The sequence below is a fragment of the Lissotriton vulgaris genome, chromosome 5 (genome assembly GCF_964263255.1).
Source record: "Lissotriton vulgaris chromosome 5, aLisVul1.2, whole genome shotgun sequence".
Classification (NCBI taxonomy): Eukaryota; Metazoa; Chordata; class Amphibia; order Caudata; family Salamandridae; genus Lissotriton; species Lissotriton vulgaris.
The window spans coordinates 189,653,327-189,671,298 of NC_141693.1; the positions used below are offsets into that span (position 1 = coordinate 189,653,327).

General features: G+C 43.7%; 2 protein-coding genes across 2 annotated transcripts in view; both read right to left on the reverse strand.

Annotated features, from left to right (window-relative positions):
- Positions 1-11,024, reverse strand: part of LOC147710445 (P2Y purinoceptor 4-like) — a 266,899-nt gene extending 255,875 nt beyond the window's left edge. The window contains exon 1 of the mRNA XM_086920006.1: positions 10,891-11,024. The gene's annotated coding sequence lies outside the window, so the exon portion shown is untranslated. The remainder of the gene's footprint in view (positions 1-10,890) is intronic.
- Positions 10,451-17,972, reverse strand: part of LOC147710447 (glutamine synthetase-like) — a 55,059-nt gene continuing 47,537 nt past the window's right edge. Inside the window, exons 4-7 of the mRNA XM_086920005.1 lie at positions 17,386-17,532; positions 14,132-14,259; positions 11,918-12,117; positions 10,451-11,071 (exon numbers count right to left, since the gene is read on the reverse strand). Of these exons, the coding sequence (XP_086776131.1) occupies positions 10,756-11,071; positions 11,918-12,117; positions 14,132-14,259; positions 17,386-17,532 (791 nt within the window). The 3' untranslated portion in view covers positions 10,451-10,755. The remainder of the gene's footprint in view (positions 11,072-11,917; positions 12,118-14,131; positions 14,260-17,385; positions 17,533-17,972) is intronic.

Below are 17,972 nucleotides of genomic sequence, written 5' to 3' on the forward strand. Positions count from 1 at the left end.
TTCCACAATACTCAGAATTTAAGCAAAAGCGTGAGTCATTTAATGCACTGTAGAAGTTTGGGGAGCAGATGTGTGTGCTTCCGGGAAAAGAAATATTTCATTTTAGTTAATGGTATGTACACCTTCTCTCTCAAACCCAAATGAAAGAGTGCAGGAAAATCACCATAAATGTTGCCTTTCATGCAACAAGTGTAACACAGGAGATAAAACAAAAGCAACCAGAAAAAATCTGTTCTTTAGTCAAAACCTAGCAAATATTTACCTGTTGCAGCTGAGAGAGGTGGGTAAAAACACTGAGAGAGCTCAGGGGCAGGGATATGAGGGGGAAGAAGCAAAAGCGGGAGGGAGAGTAAAAACATACATGCACTCCCATGAATTGCTCACAGGAAAAGAAAACAAGCATTGGCATAGCCAATAGGTCTCGCCTTTGGGACCTTATAAGTGTTTAGCCATGCAACAGTTGCTGTTGTTGCACCAAGATATTGTGCTGAATAAATAAACACTTATAAGGTCCCAAAGACGAGACCTATTGGCTATGCCTAAACCCTCTACTAGAGCAGAAAGAGGTGTGGTGGGTGTCGCATTGAGCAAATTGGATGATAAGGCACTAAAATGTTGACTCTTTTGTGGGCTTCGTCTGTCTTCAGGTTTGCAGAACAGAAAGAGCTCAGGCATGTAGGCCTACGGCTGACAACTGAGCCAAGTACATGAAGGAGACAGAGGAGTGAATGAATAAAATGTGGCTCTCTAAATAAATATACTCCTCAGTAGATTGGACGTTGTTGCACCAAGATGCTGGGGTGCCTAAAGGAAGACCTGGACGTACGCCTCCTGAATGGAGTGCCTTTTAATCGACCTTGGAAGGATGAAAGAGCGATTCTGCATCATGGGTCAGTGTGATCGAGACCTGCAAACGATCTGCAGCGTGCACATTATGTCACCGAGCTACTTTACATTGACGGCACACGGTGTCTTTGACTGTACGAGTGGATTGCTCAAGGGTACAAGGTCCCCATGAATGAATAAAGCCCCTCTCTGTAACAACGGCCCATGTGTCATCTGCACGATGGATTCTATGAATACAGTATGTTGTTGTTCTATGATATGTTTGAGCTTCTCTCTAAGCAACGCTGACACAACCTGCCCGTCTAACAGTGAACCTTTTTTTTGTAAACATGTTTGTGAGGACCACAGTGTCAGGACAGGTGCATTCATTCTGCCTACTAACTAAATTGGTTTTACAGTTACTTAGCCACACATTGGGAAATCCCGATATTTACTGTAAAATGTCTCTTCCCGTTCATATAGCGCCCTGGAGGAGGTCACAATGTTGAGCAATTTGGAACATGCAGCTTTTTAGCAACCCCTCTTTACCTTCACAAACTGAACAGGATGTTGCTTGATGTCAGAAAACGATTTTACACGATCAAACTAAAATGAAATATACCAATATGACCTGTTCAATCTGTGAACTCAGTGGGGGTCCAGAAACGGTAATAGCTAAAATGTGCAGAAAGTGGCCCACTAGAGAATAGAGGTGGGTGAGCCAACATATTACCAGGGTTAGCTGAGCCGAGGTCTGACTTGACTCTTAGACCCTGTGCATGAGCCGAGCCCTGAAAATGTTTACCATATAAATCATACCAAAAAAAAATAAAATATGATGAAAGGATATTTTTAAAATATGAACTTGGAACCATTCCTGTACCCACCCCCGTTCTATCCACAGAGCCAACTAGGGTAAGTAAGTAATACATTTATTGTGCAGTTAATTAAAACCATTACAATGATTGACCCACTATTATAAACAATAAAACCTTAATTTTCTTTATAAAAAAAGCTGATAGCCATAGTTAAACAAAAACATGCGTTAAGATTGGGAAGAAAATCCGCACCCCCGGCCTCGGTAGTCCTTAATCTTGTTTCTTCACTTCGGCGGGCGAATATTAGTGGCAGTCCGTGAGATAAAAGTACCCCCCTTATTAAAATCTTGACTTCAGAACGATGACAGACCGAGATGCGCCGATTTAAAGTGCATAGTGCTGCCTTGGCTTCCGTTGGTTTGTGCAAAGTATGTCGTATAGTTAGCCTTTCAATAGAGCCAACTAGGGGGCAAGACAGCTGTAACGTGGGTATGTAGCTTAGTGTCCCGTAGACTGGACAACATAATACTCTATTAAAGCAAACACAGTAGGTTTTTGTGTAGCTGATATTGTGAACTCAAGCATTTGAAGGTGCTTTGATTTGCAATAGTGACATCAAAGGATGATCAGTAAAATAACATATTTGCCTGAGATCCCACAGTTGGCTTTACAGGGGAAGCCACAATTAATCCAGGTATTCTGATTTCATTTTGTACAAATCAGCTACTAAACATATATCTCTCTTCTTTTTACCTCAAATGTTAATGTTTCATTTTTACCTCTTTCTGCATGAGGGTAGAGGTAGGGCGGCAGGAAGAAGCCGCATGAAAGCGTGTCTTGTTATGAGCTCGAAGTTTCAACAGGGCCTCGAGCTGAGCCCGAGCTGGGTCTCGCTCACCTCTGCTAGAGAAGTGGAGAAAGCATTGCTTAGATCAAAAGGGAAATAGAGATTGCCAGCAAGTTGAATGGGTACAGCCTATAAATGTAATTGATCATCATCACCATCTTTGTTTTTCGATCAACCTGCACCCCTGCTGAAGAGGCATAATTTACACTGGTCGGAAGAATCCACAGAGGGGTAACGAGTGCCTATACCTTGAAATGAGGGCTTTATGAGAAGATCGAGACAATCACACTAAAGGTGATGGGAGGAATGCTTCCAAAACTTCTAACCACTGGCAGTACCTCAGAGTAGCATCCCAACCCATTATGTTTCACCCTCTGTAGCCCAAGCCGCCTTGTGCAAATCCGTCCCGTTCCTAATGGGTAAGTCCATCCTGAACTTCCTGAACAGCATGATGGTTAATGGCTTGTAAAATTGAGCAAACGCTTGAAATGTGAGCCGGTGCCCATTATCACGCAGCGGCACATTTTAAGCAACCTGACAGAATGCTGGAAAAGAGCTAGAAGGAAAATGGCGGGAAATCCATCGCCCGCGCGGCACACACGCAAGCTGCCAAAGCGCCTCTCATTATCGTTCACAGCCCGGCTTCCGTCCTTGCTCTCATTTCCATGATGGCAAGCCCCTCGTGTCTGCCGGAAGCCACCTCCCATGTGCGATGCCGAGCTATCACAGGGGTAACAGGATTGTCCGGTGCTGCCTGCTAATAGCAGCCCTGCGCCTGATGAACCCCGGGCCTGGCGTGTTTGGGGTAGGGTGACCAACTGGCATTGGTGCAAATTCAGGATGGTGAGTGTAAAAATTCAGGACAAAGGGTCAAAATTCAGGACAAAACTTCTGGACAATTGAATACGTTTTACAGACACATCACAGGTTACACAATAGTATATAAGTAAGCCCAGCCATATCCAAACATATTCAACCATTTGCAAACCTATCCATCATATATCCTACCCTCTATCATTTCACTCATCCATCCTTTCATTCATCCATTATCCATCCACCCTTTCACCCTATGCATCTGTACACTCATCCATCCACTCTTCTACCCAGCCATCCATTCACTCATCCATCCAGCCATTTACCCTTTCACCCATCCAGCCATCCTTTCACTTACTCATCCATCCACCCAGTCACTTATCCTTCCACCCATCCACCCTTTCAGTCAAGTCAAGTCAAGTCAATAAACTTTATTCGGTTGTTCTTATTGACAACCATAAAAGCAATTACGTTACAATTAATAACACAATTATACATTAAAAAGAAGATACAGTTATAATATAGTCATAGAAAAACAAATCTACAATGAAGAGTCAAAACATTTACGAAGTCCTTAAAAAGAGGAGATAGCAATTCATAAAATAATATTTTTATCCTTCCATACTGTTTCTAAATTTTACTGCCAATTTTAAAAAACTACATATATACAAGGTGTATTCACAGCTTAGCAGCTGAAGAAAGTGCAGTGCAGGGCGAAATTGTATAAAGTTTAATTTTTTCAAACAGGGTTTTAAATATAACTTCCTCGGTATAGCATAAAAGGGACAAAAGAACAGGAAGTGTGCCAGGTCTTGCGGAGACTTATCGTCGCAGCCGCAAGCCGGCAACACATGCCCACGATGAGATCCCCTGGGAACAGCCAACAAAAAATCAAACAGGTTGAACCTGAACCTTGTCAATAAAAAACGGTCATAACTAGACATTTGCCATGTTAGGTAAGGTTCCATGAGCAAGGTGCTTTTAATTAATACGTGATTACGGACACTTTCTTTTTTTAGTTCACATGATTCCCTATCCTGATGTCTAGAATCAATAAAAGCTTTCTTGACCGCTATAACATCCTTTTTAGTAATCGATTCAGGAGATAAAAAGAGTTCAGGACGACCTAAGTCAGCAAAGCACTTATATAAGTACTTTAACCAGGGAACCTTCATCCTGTTATCCCATGATAATGATTCTCTTAGGATATGCTGGGTGAGTGGTATGTTGTCATTTAACCAACAATTCATCCAGCATAACAATGGGTTGACTGCAATTTTGTCACTTACGAAGGAAACCCCCAATTCCTCATGTACAGAGAAATTTGTGGTGCCCCTGGGAACCCTTAGTACTTGTTTTAGAAAGTTATTTTCGACTATCTGTAGAACTTCCAGAGGAACATAACCCCAAATTTCACTGCCGTAACATGCTGTGGTAACACTTTTGGCCTGGTAAAGTTGGAGTAAGGCGGCAACTGGACTGTTACCCACTTTCCTAGAAAAATCTATTATTGCCTCATTTACCCTGGTAACCTCTCCCATCTTTTTTCGATTCACGGGTCTCCAATTTAATTGACTGTCAAAGAGGACCCCAAGGTAGGAGAATATATGTGTTATAGGGATTTGTACTCCATTTACATTTAGGCGATTTGGTTTTTTGTTTCCTTGGCCGACCTTCATTGTGTAAGATTTAGAATTATTAATACTTAGCTCTCTTGACTTCATAAAAGAGTGGAAGGAATCTAATAAAATTTGAAGCCCGTTTGCCGTCCTAGATAAAAGGACTGCGTCGTCCGCATATAGCAGGACCGGCAGCCCCTTGCGGCCAATATACGGATAATCCGTATTGGTGCTTAAAAGGTGCTCTTCCAAATCATTTATGTAGAGATTAAAAAGGAACGGGGCCAGAATGTAGCCTTGACGGACACCCCGATGCACTCCAAAGTCTTTAGTCACATTTAGATCTTGGGTGAATCTAACATTCGCTTTGGTGTCCGAGTGCATATCATCTAGCAAATCTACTAGGTTTGGATCCACACCCATTTTTACCATGGCGCCCCAGAGCTTCCCCCGACTCACACAATCGAAAGCAGAGAAAGATCCATGAACGCCATGTGGATCGTTCCTCTACGGGCCTTGGTATACTTCCCAATAATGAGGTATAAATTTAAACATTGGGAAATCGTGGAATGTCCAGGCCTGAATCCATACTGGATTGGAGATATTATATTATTTTCCTCTGACCATCTGACCAATCTGTTCAGAATTACTCCTCCCACAACTTTGACCACGGAGTTTATTAATGATATTGGTCGATAGCAAGCTGGGCTGCTACAGTCTCCTTTCTTAAAAATAGGCACAATGGTAGATACCCCCCATGATTTTGGGCATCCACATGACACAGCAGCATTGAGTACTGCTGTAAGGACCGGTGCCCAAAGTGCTATGCAAGATTTAAAAAGGTCAGGAGGAAGACCGTCAGGTCCTGGGGCCTTGTTGTTTGATAAACCTTCGATTCCGTTTATTACCTCATCAATTGAGAAGAATAATGATTTTTCTCTACTTTCATTTGAACTATATTCTACCTGCAAACCATTGCTTTTAAAAATTGAGCTGAAGTGGTTAATCCAATCTTCTTCAGGGATATTAGTGCCCACATTAGAAATACTAGAATGATCAAATATGGGCTTATTAATAATCTCCCAGAACTTCGAGCTATTTTTTAACATCTCAGGATCTAACAGTGACTCCCATACACTTTTTTTAACAGCTTGTTAGTGAGTAACAAGTGACTTCTTGTACTCAGCCCGCAAGACCCTGATGGCTAATGGGTCTCTAGGTTTTATTTTTAAGGCTTTCTTAAGCTCACGGCTGGCCTTCGACAATTACTGTCAAACCATTTTGGATTACTGGTTGAGTTAACTGTTCCCTTAGTAGGTAACGTTAAAAGTGACTCCACCTTTTTGGCTATCTCCTTAAATGATGTCAGAATTTGTATTGGTGCTGATGCAGGAGATGTGCATATTGTTAAATCATGATTGCACACATTGTTAATAGAGGAATAAAATTGTTTACAGTCCACCATTGACCATTTTAAGCGTCTCTTACCATTAATACATTTTGTTAAACCACAATCTTCTCGAGAATTACGCTTTTCAAGTATATTCACACCCAGTGTAATACACCCTTTCAGTCATCCATCCATCCTCCCTTTCTCTCTCCATCGACCCTTACACTTAGCATTCCTTCCTTCCATCCATCCATCCATCCACCCACCCATCCATCTACTCATGAATCCATCCATTTACCCTATCACTCATCCATCCTTTCTCTCATCCATTTATCCTTTTACTCCTTCACTCATCTATTCATCCTTTTGTCCATCTACCCTCCCTTTCACTCACTCATCCATCCTTACATCCACCCTTTCACTCATCCGTCCATCCATTCATCCTTGCACTTATCAATTCATCAATCCATCCATCATTTCACTCATCTATCCACCCACTCATCATCAACCTTTTCACTCATCCATCCTTTCACTCATCCATCCACCCTTTTACCAATCCAGCTACCCTTCCACCCATACATCCAGCTATTTATCTTTTCACTCTTCCATCTTTCCACTCACTCATCAATCCATCCATTCTCTCTCATTATCTTTCAATTCAATCTTTCATTCATCCATTCACCCTTTCACTAATTCATCCAGCCATCCACCCATCACTTCACTTACTCACTCGCCCACCTTCTCATATTAATTTTGAGCTGAGCCTTTTTGAGAAGAGGTCCATCAAGAACTTCACCCTCGCTGCAGGAGCCATTCCAGGACTGGGACAGAAGCCACCCAGGGCAAAGACAGGATCCACCACAGGGGGGGACAGGAGCCATCACAGGCGAGGGGTGGGGACAGGAGCCACCACATGGGGGGAAAGGAGCCATCACTGGGGAGGGGGACAGGAGCCACCACATGGGGGGACAAGAGCCATCACTGGAGGGGGAACAGGATCCACCAGGATGGGCACAGGGGTGGGCATGCAGTATTCTAGTATCCTCTTGGTCTCTTCCAGGGTGGGGTAGGGCTCCTCCCCCCCCTCCTGGACAAGACAACGAGAAGACAGGCTCTTTCCAAAATGTTAGTTTTGCCATCCCCCACGGTGATGTACAGTACTTAAAGGAGATACTCCAAGAGAACTGATTTAACTGATTGTCCTCCCTACTTTGTTAATCAGTGTGGGTGCGATTGTGCCATTTCTTTATTTTATTACATTATAGACTGCATGTTTGAAGAACTGAAGTTTGTTTACAATCAAGTGACAGTAATTAAGCTCTGTGAAGAGAACCACGTGCTGCCTCGGTGTAACCAGGGCTGGCTCTAGGATGTTTGCACAGCCAGGGGTTGGTGAGAGGCTCCATAGCTGGCCCACCCACTGCTAGCACCTTCTGACTCTCAAAATATTGCTGCTCCAACCACTCTGCGGTGTTCGTCTGCAATTTATGAAAGCTACGAGTAACTTCAGCATGAAGAGGAGAGAGAGACTACATGATCATCAGGGCTACCTACTGACACACATTTGTACCAGCACCAGTAGTCGAAGAGGATTCTGAATATGCGTGGCCAAAAAAAGAAATTCCTTTCTGTGTAGTACAACTTAAAGCATTAGTATAATTTGTAAACAGTGACACCTATTTAAATCAATTATATCCCCAACACATTGTACATTGCATGTAAATCAAATCATAACATTAGATGTATCCAGATAATTTTTTATTTAAAAAAGTTTCATCAATGAACTTAATATAAACACTTCATCACACATAAAAATAAAAGTTTTTTTGTTCTTGTAGAACAACAATATACATATATTCATAAGTCACAATACATAATTCTTGATACATAGATAAACAATCATCAGTTAAAAAACTGTTTTGTCGACGCGTTTCGGTGCTTCGATGTTTGGAACATCTTCCTCAGGACTATATTAAAAACATCTTTATTTATTGCAATTTTATTTTGCGGTACCAGTTTTGATCCGGGAGTTGAGTTGACAATAGATAATCCCTGCAACTCAGCTATATCTTCATATTGTATAAGGTCATGTGAGTCAATGGATAGACTTCAAGAAACTTTGTGTTTGTAGTTCCTGTTTTTTGTTAGGTCAATCCCAATCCTTTGTTCTTTAGGGATTTACAAGATGGTCTTCCCTCTTTATTAATTTGAGGTGATCTTTAGCGTCTCTCAAGACGTCCAACACACCGCCTGCCTGGTCTCCCTGGTATCCAGTATCAGAAAGGCTGTGCCTGGAGAAGGATATGGTGTTGTGTTCTTTTATGACTATGGGAGAGATGCATCTTCTTACCTCAAATGCTCACTGTTGCATGTGCAAGGGCCGCAGTGGTGGGACAGCAAATGCACTGGCATTTGGTTTCTAGATCTTGGATGCAAGGAGGCTATTTTTTACAAATAACAAGCCTCAGCTAAGATCTTGGGTTTTCACTTCTCCTCACCTGTTATAGATTTAGTACAGTTTGTGACTGTGATTTAATGTTAGGGAACCCTCCGCTTTAAAGGAGCCGTCAGGATTTCTCCCCTCCTTCTGTATTACTTTTCTGATTTCCTGCCAAGAAAACTCATATTGTGGATGAGGCTATGGTAAACAGGAGGCCACGAGGCATCTCAATTTTATCCCTGCAGAATCAATAAAAATCAGGCCTACTGCCTGTCACAGCCAGACCAAACCTGTGCAAAATGATTGAGCTATTTAAAAGAATTACAGCATTTAATCTAGGGGCAACCACAATCTTCTGTAGAAAAACCCACAGACATTGCCTATTTTCTTCATAGGAAGGGAATGTGTGAGGCCCCTCTAAATTGCAGAGACGTGACGCATTCAGGGCTGTTTGCATCTGAATAGATGCCCCGGCTCTTGAAGTTGCAGCCCTTCCCTCTCAGTCACCTTCAAGCACCTCTTAACAGCTCATCAAGGGCTGAAGGTGTGAGGGTTGCCATCCCGCTGTGCCTCTCCAATGCTACGGGGTATCTGAGCTTTGGAACAGCATCAGAGTCAAGAAGGGAGGTGGGTGGAAGCTGTGCCGGTGTTAGGGTGGTGGGACCGGTGCCCGGTTAAAAATACAAACAGACAAATGGCGTCAGTTAAAGAATCCTTCACAGACAACGGACAGACGGCCGAAATTACGGACTGTCCGTGAAATTTACGGACGGTTGATCACCCTAGTTTGGTGCGCTCAATCCTGTTATTACCGAGTTAAGCTCGCCCACTGTCCCATTATTCCTGGCGTAAGTCCAGGAAGCTGGGAGCAGCTGTGAAGTGTTTATTTTCATACATCAAAGAACGATTAAAAAGGACCATTTCAACGCAAATTTGTAGTGTTGGCGGCCGTGGCGCAGGCTGCTGTTGGGAGCCGGATATTTCCGCATGCACAGAGGCCATCAACTGCAAGACTTTCAAATGAGCGGCGCACTTTTCCAATATTCCTGATATTGGGAGGTAAAGTTATTTTTAAGATGCTGCTGCCAAGGCCAACTGTGCCGTCCATCCTCCTAAGGTTGGTAAACTGCTATTAAATTGTGCAATAGTTACGTTGTTGATTACGCTGCTTTGAGATGAAAAAAACTGAGGTATGAAGCAATCTATAACAAGCGCTGAAAGACCAGTGCGGCCCCGTGGCCGCGAAAGTTAGCAGAGAGCAGGTTTGGAAGGAGAGGAGGAGGCAGCAGGGGGAGGGTATAGAGGAGGGGGCTTGTGCCTGTTTCCCTTGCGGGAGCAAGCAGGAATCATATGTTAATTACAAGCACATGGTTTCAAAGCTTGCTCCTGCAAGGGAATCGCCAAACATGCACGAGTTGCATTCAAAGCAATGCAATGCGTGCACGTTTTGGCCTGAAAAACAGTATTGATACCTAAAGGGCTTTTTCCTATGCAGTGCATGTGCGTTGCGTAGGCGAGACCTAAACGGGAGTTCCCTGGTGTGGTTCTTAACAAAAAAAATGTGAGTGAGGACCAGCAGATGCTGACAGATGAGGCACAAGAGCGATCGGTAGAGGAACATTCTAATGAGCCAGCTTGTGGCATCAGAATACAAACAAGTTTGTCAGCCAACATGGATGAAGCTCAAGCGAAGGAGATGGGCAGAACAATTGGAATATTCTTTACTTAACACACAAACAAAAACAGGCAATTAATGTTCTGTGTCCCACTTCTACCCTGAAATTCGAGATAAATCAGAATTTGGCCTAGGTTTACTTCAAGTAGTTAACTTAAGCCATTACAGACGTACCATTGGCCAACGAATGAAAAAGCAAGTGACTTAAATAAACCAACTGACAGTCAGAGTTGGGCTCTGTTATATTGGAACAAAAATACCATCTTTGGGGTAAACAAGTAAAAGCGCCACAGAAAAAGGGAGCAGGGAGATGGCCATTTAAAAAAAATTAGTTTTTTTCTCTAGTCTCACTGCTGGTCTCGTTGAGAATAATTGTTCTCACTAGGGCTTCTGTGACAGCATATGGGTCACAGTTGGCGGAAGGCCGGCGATCTTCAAAGTAGCCAAAACCTTCTTGGCTCACCAGATGTGGGATGCGGACGCTGATGCCGCATTTGCCCGCACCAGCAGAAAACTCATGGATCATAGGGGTGCCCTTTTGGCCAGTCAGCCGCCGGTAGTTGTCTTTTCCCCCGTGAGGGTCATACACACAGATGTGGTAGTTGTGCCTCTTTCTGAGTTTTTCTATGGCCTCCTCGATGTATCTGGAGAGAAGAAGAGGGGAAAAGTTAGGTTAACATGAAGTAAAATTCCACCCTAATGCTTTATTGCAGTGCTCCTCTGCAGTCCCTTGCCTTGATGATGGTAGTTGACTGCTCTTCAACTCACATTGGGATAGACCTACATCCTTCGTTGATTTAGCCACTCCACTTGTCTTCTGAATAACCACACAGAAGGCCATGCTTAACATGTAAAGCGCTCTGATACTCTTTGGTCTAGATAGTACTATGTAAGACTAAAAAATAAATAAATACATAAGCTGTGTGATTGGCCCTCACACGCCTTATGTCTGGACATTTAATTGCCTATTTCATCTTAGCTTCCCATCACACCAAGGGTATTTTTGCAGGTTAACAAGCAGTAAGACTGTTATAAACTATCAGATATTGCCTGTAATTCAGAACTCCTATACCCCTCTGCGAACACTGCACCTGTGTCAACTAGCTGGCTAAGGAAAGGCAAAACAGCACATTCCTGACATATGCAGCACCCACAAGCAACTGTTGGAGACAGCAATTCATCTGGCTAAACAATGCTGTCTCATAACAGCCTACCTCCCACTTTCCATTTCCACTGGGAGCGAATACAAATGGCAGTAATTCCCTATTCAGAGAAAAGTGACTTGGATTTTTGGGTGGCGAACAGTGGGGCATGCAAACAAGTTACCACTCCAAGGAGATTATGGACAATGGGTAGGAAAAGAACCTACAGTTCTGAGGCCACCTAACTCATGATACAGCATTAGCTTACGTGAGATTTGAATATAAAGCACAAAGCTGAATAATGTGAAACTGAAAACAATGCTACAAAAGAGTGGACAGGACACTTACTTGAGCCCGCCTGCCTTGCGCATAGCTTCAGTGCTGTAGTTGGTGTGACATCCGGCACCACTCCAGTTTCCAGCCATCGGCTTGGGATCCAGCGTGGCCACAACACCAAAGTCTTCACACACTCGGTGCAGAATGAAGCGAGCCATCCAGAGGTGATCTCCCATGGTAATGCCTTCACAGGGACCCACTTGGAATTCCCACTGAGCACAAAAAGGAAACAGGACAGCTGGCTTGATTGTTCTTAAAGAATACATTTGGAAGTCTAATTAATAAGGTTATCAAAGGGCACTTTTTAGCCTTATGCTAATTGACCCCTGAAGCTTAAGTTGTCCTCTTACCTGTACTGTGTGCCATAGAAAAGTCCAACTGCCCCTGAAGCCAGAAGCCTTAAATAGAGTACACCTGGATACAACTGACACCCCTCTACAACCCATAAGAGAACTCAGAGGTTAATTTCTTTGTGAATGTCCTCGCCAGGCCAATGCTTGATCTCAGAGTCACCAACCCCACTTTAGCCATTGACTGACAGCCACAGCTAGTACATCCAAAGTGATAAGTGAATGCCCTGAAGCTAGCAACAGAAAAAGGGCTGCAGCACAAGCTGTTGTTAAAAGGAGCACTTCTTTCATGTCCATGGATCGTGTGTCATGCACCATGTGTTGTATGTCACACAGTGCATTGAGGTGAATGGGGGCACTACATTTGCTCCCAGGGCCACTTCGCAATGGCCCACGAGGGACGGGGGCCCTCGTTGCGGCCCCCAATTTCCCTTTACGACAGCCTGTACATGGTGGTGTTCCCACCATGAACAGGTTGTCAGAAAGGGATATCCAAATCCCGACGGTGGTGCCTGGCTCTGCATTGCTACCAGTAAGAGCTGTGACTCCAACCTCCGCTCCGTCGGGATCTCAGATCCTAGCGGAGAAGTTGACTCCGAACGGATAGGGTCCGACTGCCAGCATCATAATGTGGCAGTCAGACGAAGGGCTGTCGGTTGTTCTAACCTCCACCGACGGCCTGTTGGTGGCGGTCTGACCAACATTGTAATCAGGCCCTTTGTCTCTTTCCTCATATGGAGGCAACTGTTCCATCAATTGTACGCTCCGAGCACTTTCTATGTGGACACAACCCTTCATGCTGCAGAAATAGCCTTTCTAGGCGATTAGTCGACTTTTAGTCCATCCTCGTCGAGCTGGATGTGAAGCCACTCGTAACACTGCCTGGTGTCAAGGACCCATAAGCAGATACTTCCAACTCATAGTAGTCACCACAGCTTTTCAGTCAATCCTGAACTTTTTTGGACAGTTTTGAAGATTGTCTCTTTCCATTAAGAGCAGGGTGAAAAACCTGCTTATTGTTTTTGCTTGAGAGTTAAACGGAAGAGTGCACAGTGCATAAAAGCAGCTTGCTACCCGTGTACTACAAACATTTGGTCAACCACGTGGCCTCATCAGTACCAGAAGCCCTCATCCCAACAGCATCACTTAATAGATGGTGACAAGTTTACCCAAATATAAGATCAATCTTGATCACTCCTTCACTGCCATCTGCTTGTCATCATCAGAAGAGACCCAGGAGGACATGGTATTGGGTGCACTTTCGCCGAAGGTTTCTGTCATGCTAGACCACTCAAATGGAAATCAGTCAGGCTTTTAAAAAATGCTTGATAGAGCCAAGACTCTTTGTAGCAAGCAGGTTATCTGGAAGCTAGTTCAAGTACTTAATTGAGCATACTGAAAAGGGAAGGCCATCTAGCCTTTTTTTGTGGAATTTTGGGATTGCCAAATTTGCTGAAGCAGAGTGCAATGTTCTTGTGGATAGGATATTTAATGTACGTCTCTTAAAAATTAAAGAAAACATAACGCTTGTCAGGATAAGACTCTAAGGATGATGAAGGGAGACTTAACTTGTAAGATTTCTAGGGAACCAGTGAAATTATAAGATAGCGAATTTTTAACAGAGTGCACCCACTGCAAGGCCATCTACCAACTGCCATCTGACTTAAGGACATTTGTCATACCTCTTCCATACATCTTCACATGCCACCCCTTAGCTAGCTTCAGTATAGTCAATCACACACCCTCCAACCCCTTCTTACCACCCCAACCTACTAACCCATAGCAAGCTACTGGCAGTTTTGCAACATTCAGTTAATAGAAGCTCACTTGCTGTGAGCATACATGAGGTCACCAGATGAAGACATTGTCTGGGTACCTGAGAAGGCATGCATTCAGCGTTGGTTCCACAGATCTTGACCCCGGCATACAGGCACGCCTTGTAGTGGGACTCTACAACATCCCGTCCGTACGCCTTGTCTGCGCCAACACCACAGTTGTATGGCCCTAGAATAAACCTCCATTAGAACATGTAGTGCTTGTCCAGCCATTTCACACCAGTAAACCATTGGCCAAAAGCTGAATTACAGGTTGTGGAGACTTCCAGGCCAACACATAGCTTTCTTGTAAAATAAGGACTGATTAAGAGGAAAATTCCCGGATCCATTAACAGGGGTGAGGCAGAGCTACAGCCTGGAATGTGCTAATGTGCAAGCGCGCGGACTAATTTGCGACCCAATGAGCTAATCATGAGGCATGTCCTATAGCTTCAGCATCTCTCATGAGAGGCAGAAATGTGTTCCATTGTAGCAGGTAAACTTACATGGAAACAAATCTGTTTAATGCACTATGAGCCATTTTCTAGCGAGGGCAGAAAACGTATTTACATGGCATGTGCCTTATCAACCCAAGAAGGCATTGATTAACCACATCCTCTCTTTGTCACTACAGACAGTAGGGGCGTACAATTCTGCTTACACATTTTACTGTGTGTGTGAGGGAGTTTCTAGCTAGCAGTTAGATGATGTGAATATGCTAAATAAATTCTGTGAAAGCACATGGTGGAGTTAATGGAGCACAATGCAAACATGAGAAGGTAAACAGTTGGCAGCATCCATACACCACATGACCAGCGGTGTTACCAGCTCCTAAGAACTTCAGTGTACAGCCCGCTCCTACCAGTGTGGAATAGTATGGGGGTTTCAACCTATCCACTCTACCAGTGGTGTTTGTAACTAATTCTATTCAGTCAGGTAATGTAGACCTGCTAATTATCCACGCTACACCAATCACATTACAGAATTTCACAAACCATGTTATGAGAATGCCTGCCATAAAACCACCAATCAAGTTTTTGGAAATCTTATTTCATTTTAAGATATAGGGGCACTAATGTGGCCTACGCCGCCTCCTTATTCACAAGGCAGCGTTAAGCCACTTAATGTGGCTTAATGTCACCTTGTAAATAAGGCACCCTTTCACGCTATACTTAGCATGAAAGGGGTGGGCAATGGGTTGTAGTGTAGTTCCTATTTTCCCAATAGGCCCTGCGCATTGGAATAACATAAACAGTAGTATCGACGTAGAAGTGCGGATCTTCCAGGCCTCCACTGACTATGCTAAACTTAATTGGGTTTGTTACCAACTAGCTCAGAGGTCACTGGAAACTTTCTTGACTGAAATAGGAAGGGATCAGCTTCCCTGGCACAGACAAGAAGGGATTCAGTTTTCCAACAACCGTGCAACATGACAACTTTGCTCGTCAGATCAAGAGTCAATCTCTAGGGTCGTGTGAAACAATAGACAGTTATTTTACTCAGTCAGGTTGGTGCAGATTACTTTCACAATATGTAGAGAATAGAGAGACGGGCGTTTGTCAATAAAGGGTTAACATTTATTGAACAGTCTTTCTTCTCATACAAGAGAAATGAATTGCCACAATTGCAAGACTTGTTATTATAAAAAGTACGTACAGTAAGATAAGTATTGCGAAATAATACTGTAAAAGCATTGATATGGTTTCTTAGCCATACAATGGTTTAAAAGGAATAAAACATATATACATTCATATATACATTAGGCTAAAAGACTCAACTGGTGCTTCTAACTACGCCTACCCCAGTGTACCTGACCTAGGCCTAATACTTGGGAGGGGAGTAAGTAAGTAGCTTTAGTTTAAGTTGGTTTTGCCAAGGTTTGCTTCAAGAATTCTCTCTAAGGGTTTAGTCAACACCATACCTCTGGAATAGAATGATGGAGGTCTGGTATCTCCCTCAGGGCTCGATATCCCAGTCACCCGCAAGGGTAGACTAGAAACGCTGGAGCTGGATTTCTCTGCAGGAGAAAGGCAGTATCTCGTCTTCAGCGCGTCGAGGAGGAGGAGGAGGGGTGGCAGCGTCCACGGGCAGCTTGCATCTGCTGGGCTCTTGCAGGGGGACGGCTGTTCAGCTCCTACGTTCACCACACCATCGTTCGCTAGTAAGCAGCGATAGCAGTAGCGATAGCAGCTATGATATCTTCAGCATAACAGCAGCTTCAGGCGACGGGCAACAGAACATTGCTTAAGGCAACGTTGATAGTATTTATACCTGAAAGGTGCCTTGGTTGACGTAAGTTTGCTGCACATAAGACGTCAATAAAGATGTCACTAGGAAGTGATCGTCTATCAGTGCTCAGAGTTCTATTACTAATCAAAACACAGCAAGCGGGGATTTCCAGGTTTGCTGAGTTTTTATCTTGTTGAAGAACTCGCAGTGTTAATCTAGGAATCTCAGATAGTGACTTCTGCTATGTCATTGCACTAATTGGTTGCAAAGGAAGTGGCAGAGAAAGCTATTCTGAAATGTGGCTCTGTTCGTGTGAGGCCAGAGATGAGTTTCTGAATATTGCACTTGAACGGTTATGCCAATATAGGGAATAAATGGATTTATAGCTGAATAGGGGCATAAGGTCACAGTATCGATCAGGATCCTAGATTAGAACGCTACAGGGTGTAGCGGTGGGCGTTCTACCACAACTGCCATTGACTTTGACTATGCCCCCTATTTACAAGGGTAGCGTAAATAGGAAGCAGCAACAAAATGAAGACCAAAAAAATCTGGTTTTAACAAGGAGAAATGCTTTATTTTGCCTTGTTTTTGCTGTTTTTTTGTGTGTTGCATTGTGCAGGACACATAGAAACAGCAAAACTCCTTGAATGATTGTTTATGTGCAGGAAGGTCTTCCTTCCTGCACATAAACAATCATTTAAAAGTTAAGATTTGCAACTTCTATGTGTGCTGCACAATGCAGCACACAGAAGTTCCAAATAATCATTCTGGATTGTTTATGTCCAGGTAGGGGCACCTTCCTTCACATGAACAATCTTTCCCTGCAACGCAGGCACCCATGCACAATGGGTTGGCGCTAGGCAGCTACATTTAGCACCAGCGCTACGGGAAAGGCAGGGGGGCACTACATTCTTGTGAAAACGGAGCATCCCAGTGTTTGGAAACTGTCGGAGCGCAGCATTAACCTTCTTGGCTTAACGCCACGTTGCAACAGTTTCCTAGTAAATATGCCCCATAGTCCTTCCATCCACAAAAAAGTAGCACCCATCCTCTAGGGATACTTGCCCACCACTATCAACCTTACCTTCGGGTCCTGGAAATCCATTCTCTGGCCAGCCAAATGGATGTCCATTTATACCCAGCAGTGTATACTCCTGCTCCATGCCAAACCATGGGTGGAAGTCCTTCACCTTCTCCATCACAGTCTTACATGTGTGCCGCAGATTGGTCTCTGTGAGGCACAAGTGTAAAGAGGTTAAAATAAATTTCAGACAGGTCTATGCACATCTCTTTGCTTCCCTCTCACTGTTTCAGAAAAGTCATTATGAACAAGCACATTGTAGCAATTCTTGCATTCCCAAAAGAAGACATACCTAGTATAACACACTCCTACAGTAATCTACAAATCAATCACCAAAAAGGAAAAGTCCTCCCACTCAAGTCAATGCAAAAGAAACAATTGATGGACGGAATACTGGACAATGCAAGCATTCACCCCCAGTTACAAGGATTAGGGTTAAATCCATCATTCTTTTGCTCACCACACCACCCCAGTTTGGACCCAGCCATATGCAAATCTGACTTGACCCTGCTCCTAGTGGGAACAGTCCAGCCCGAACTGCCAAGCTAGGTCTTTACTGGACTGGAAACAAGCATTCTGGGACCGGTTTC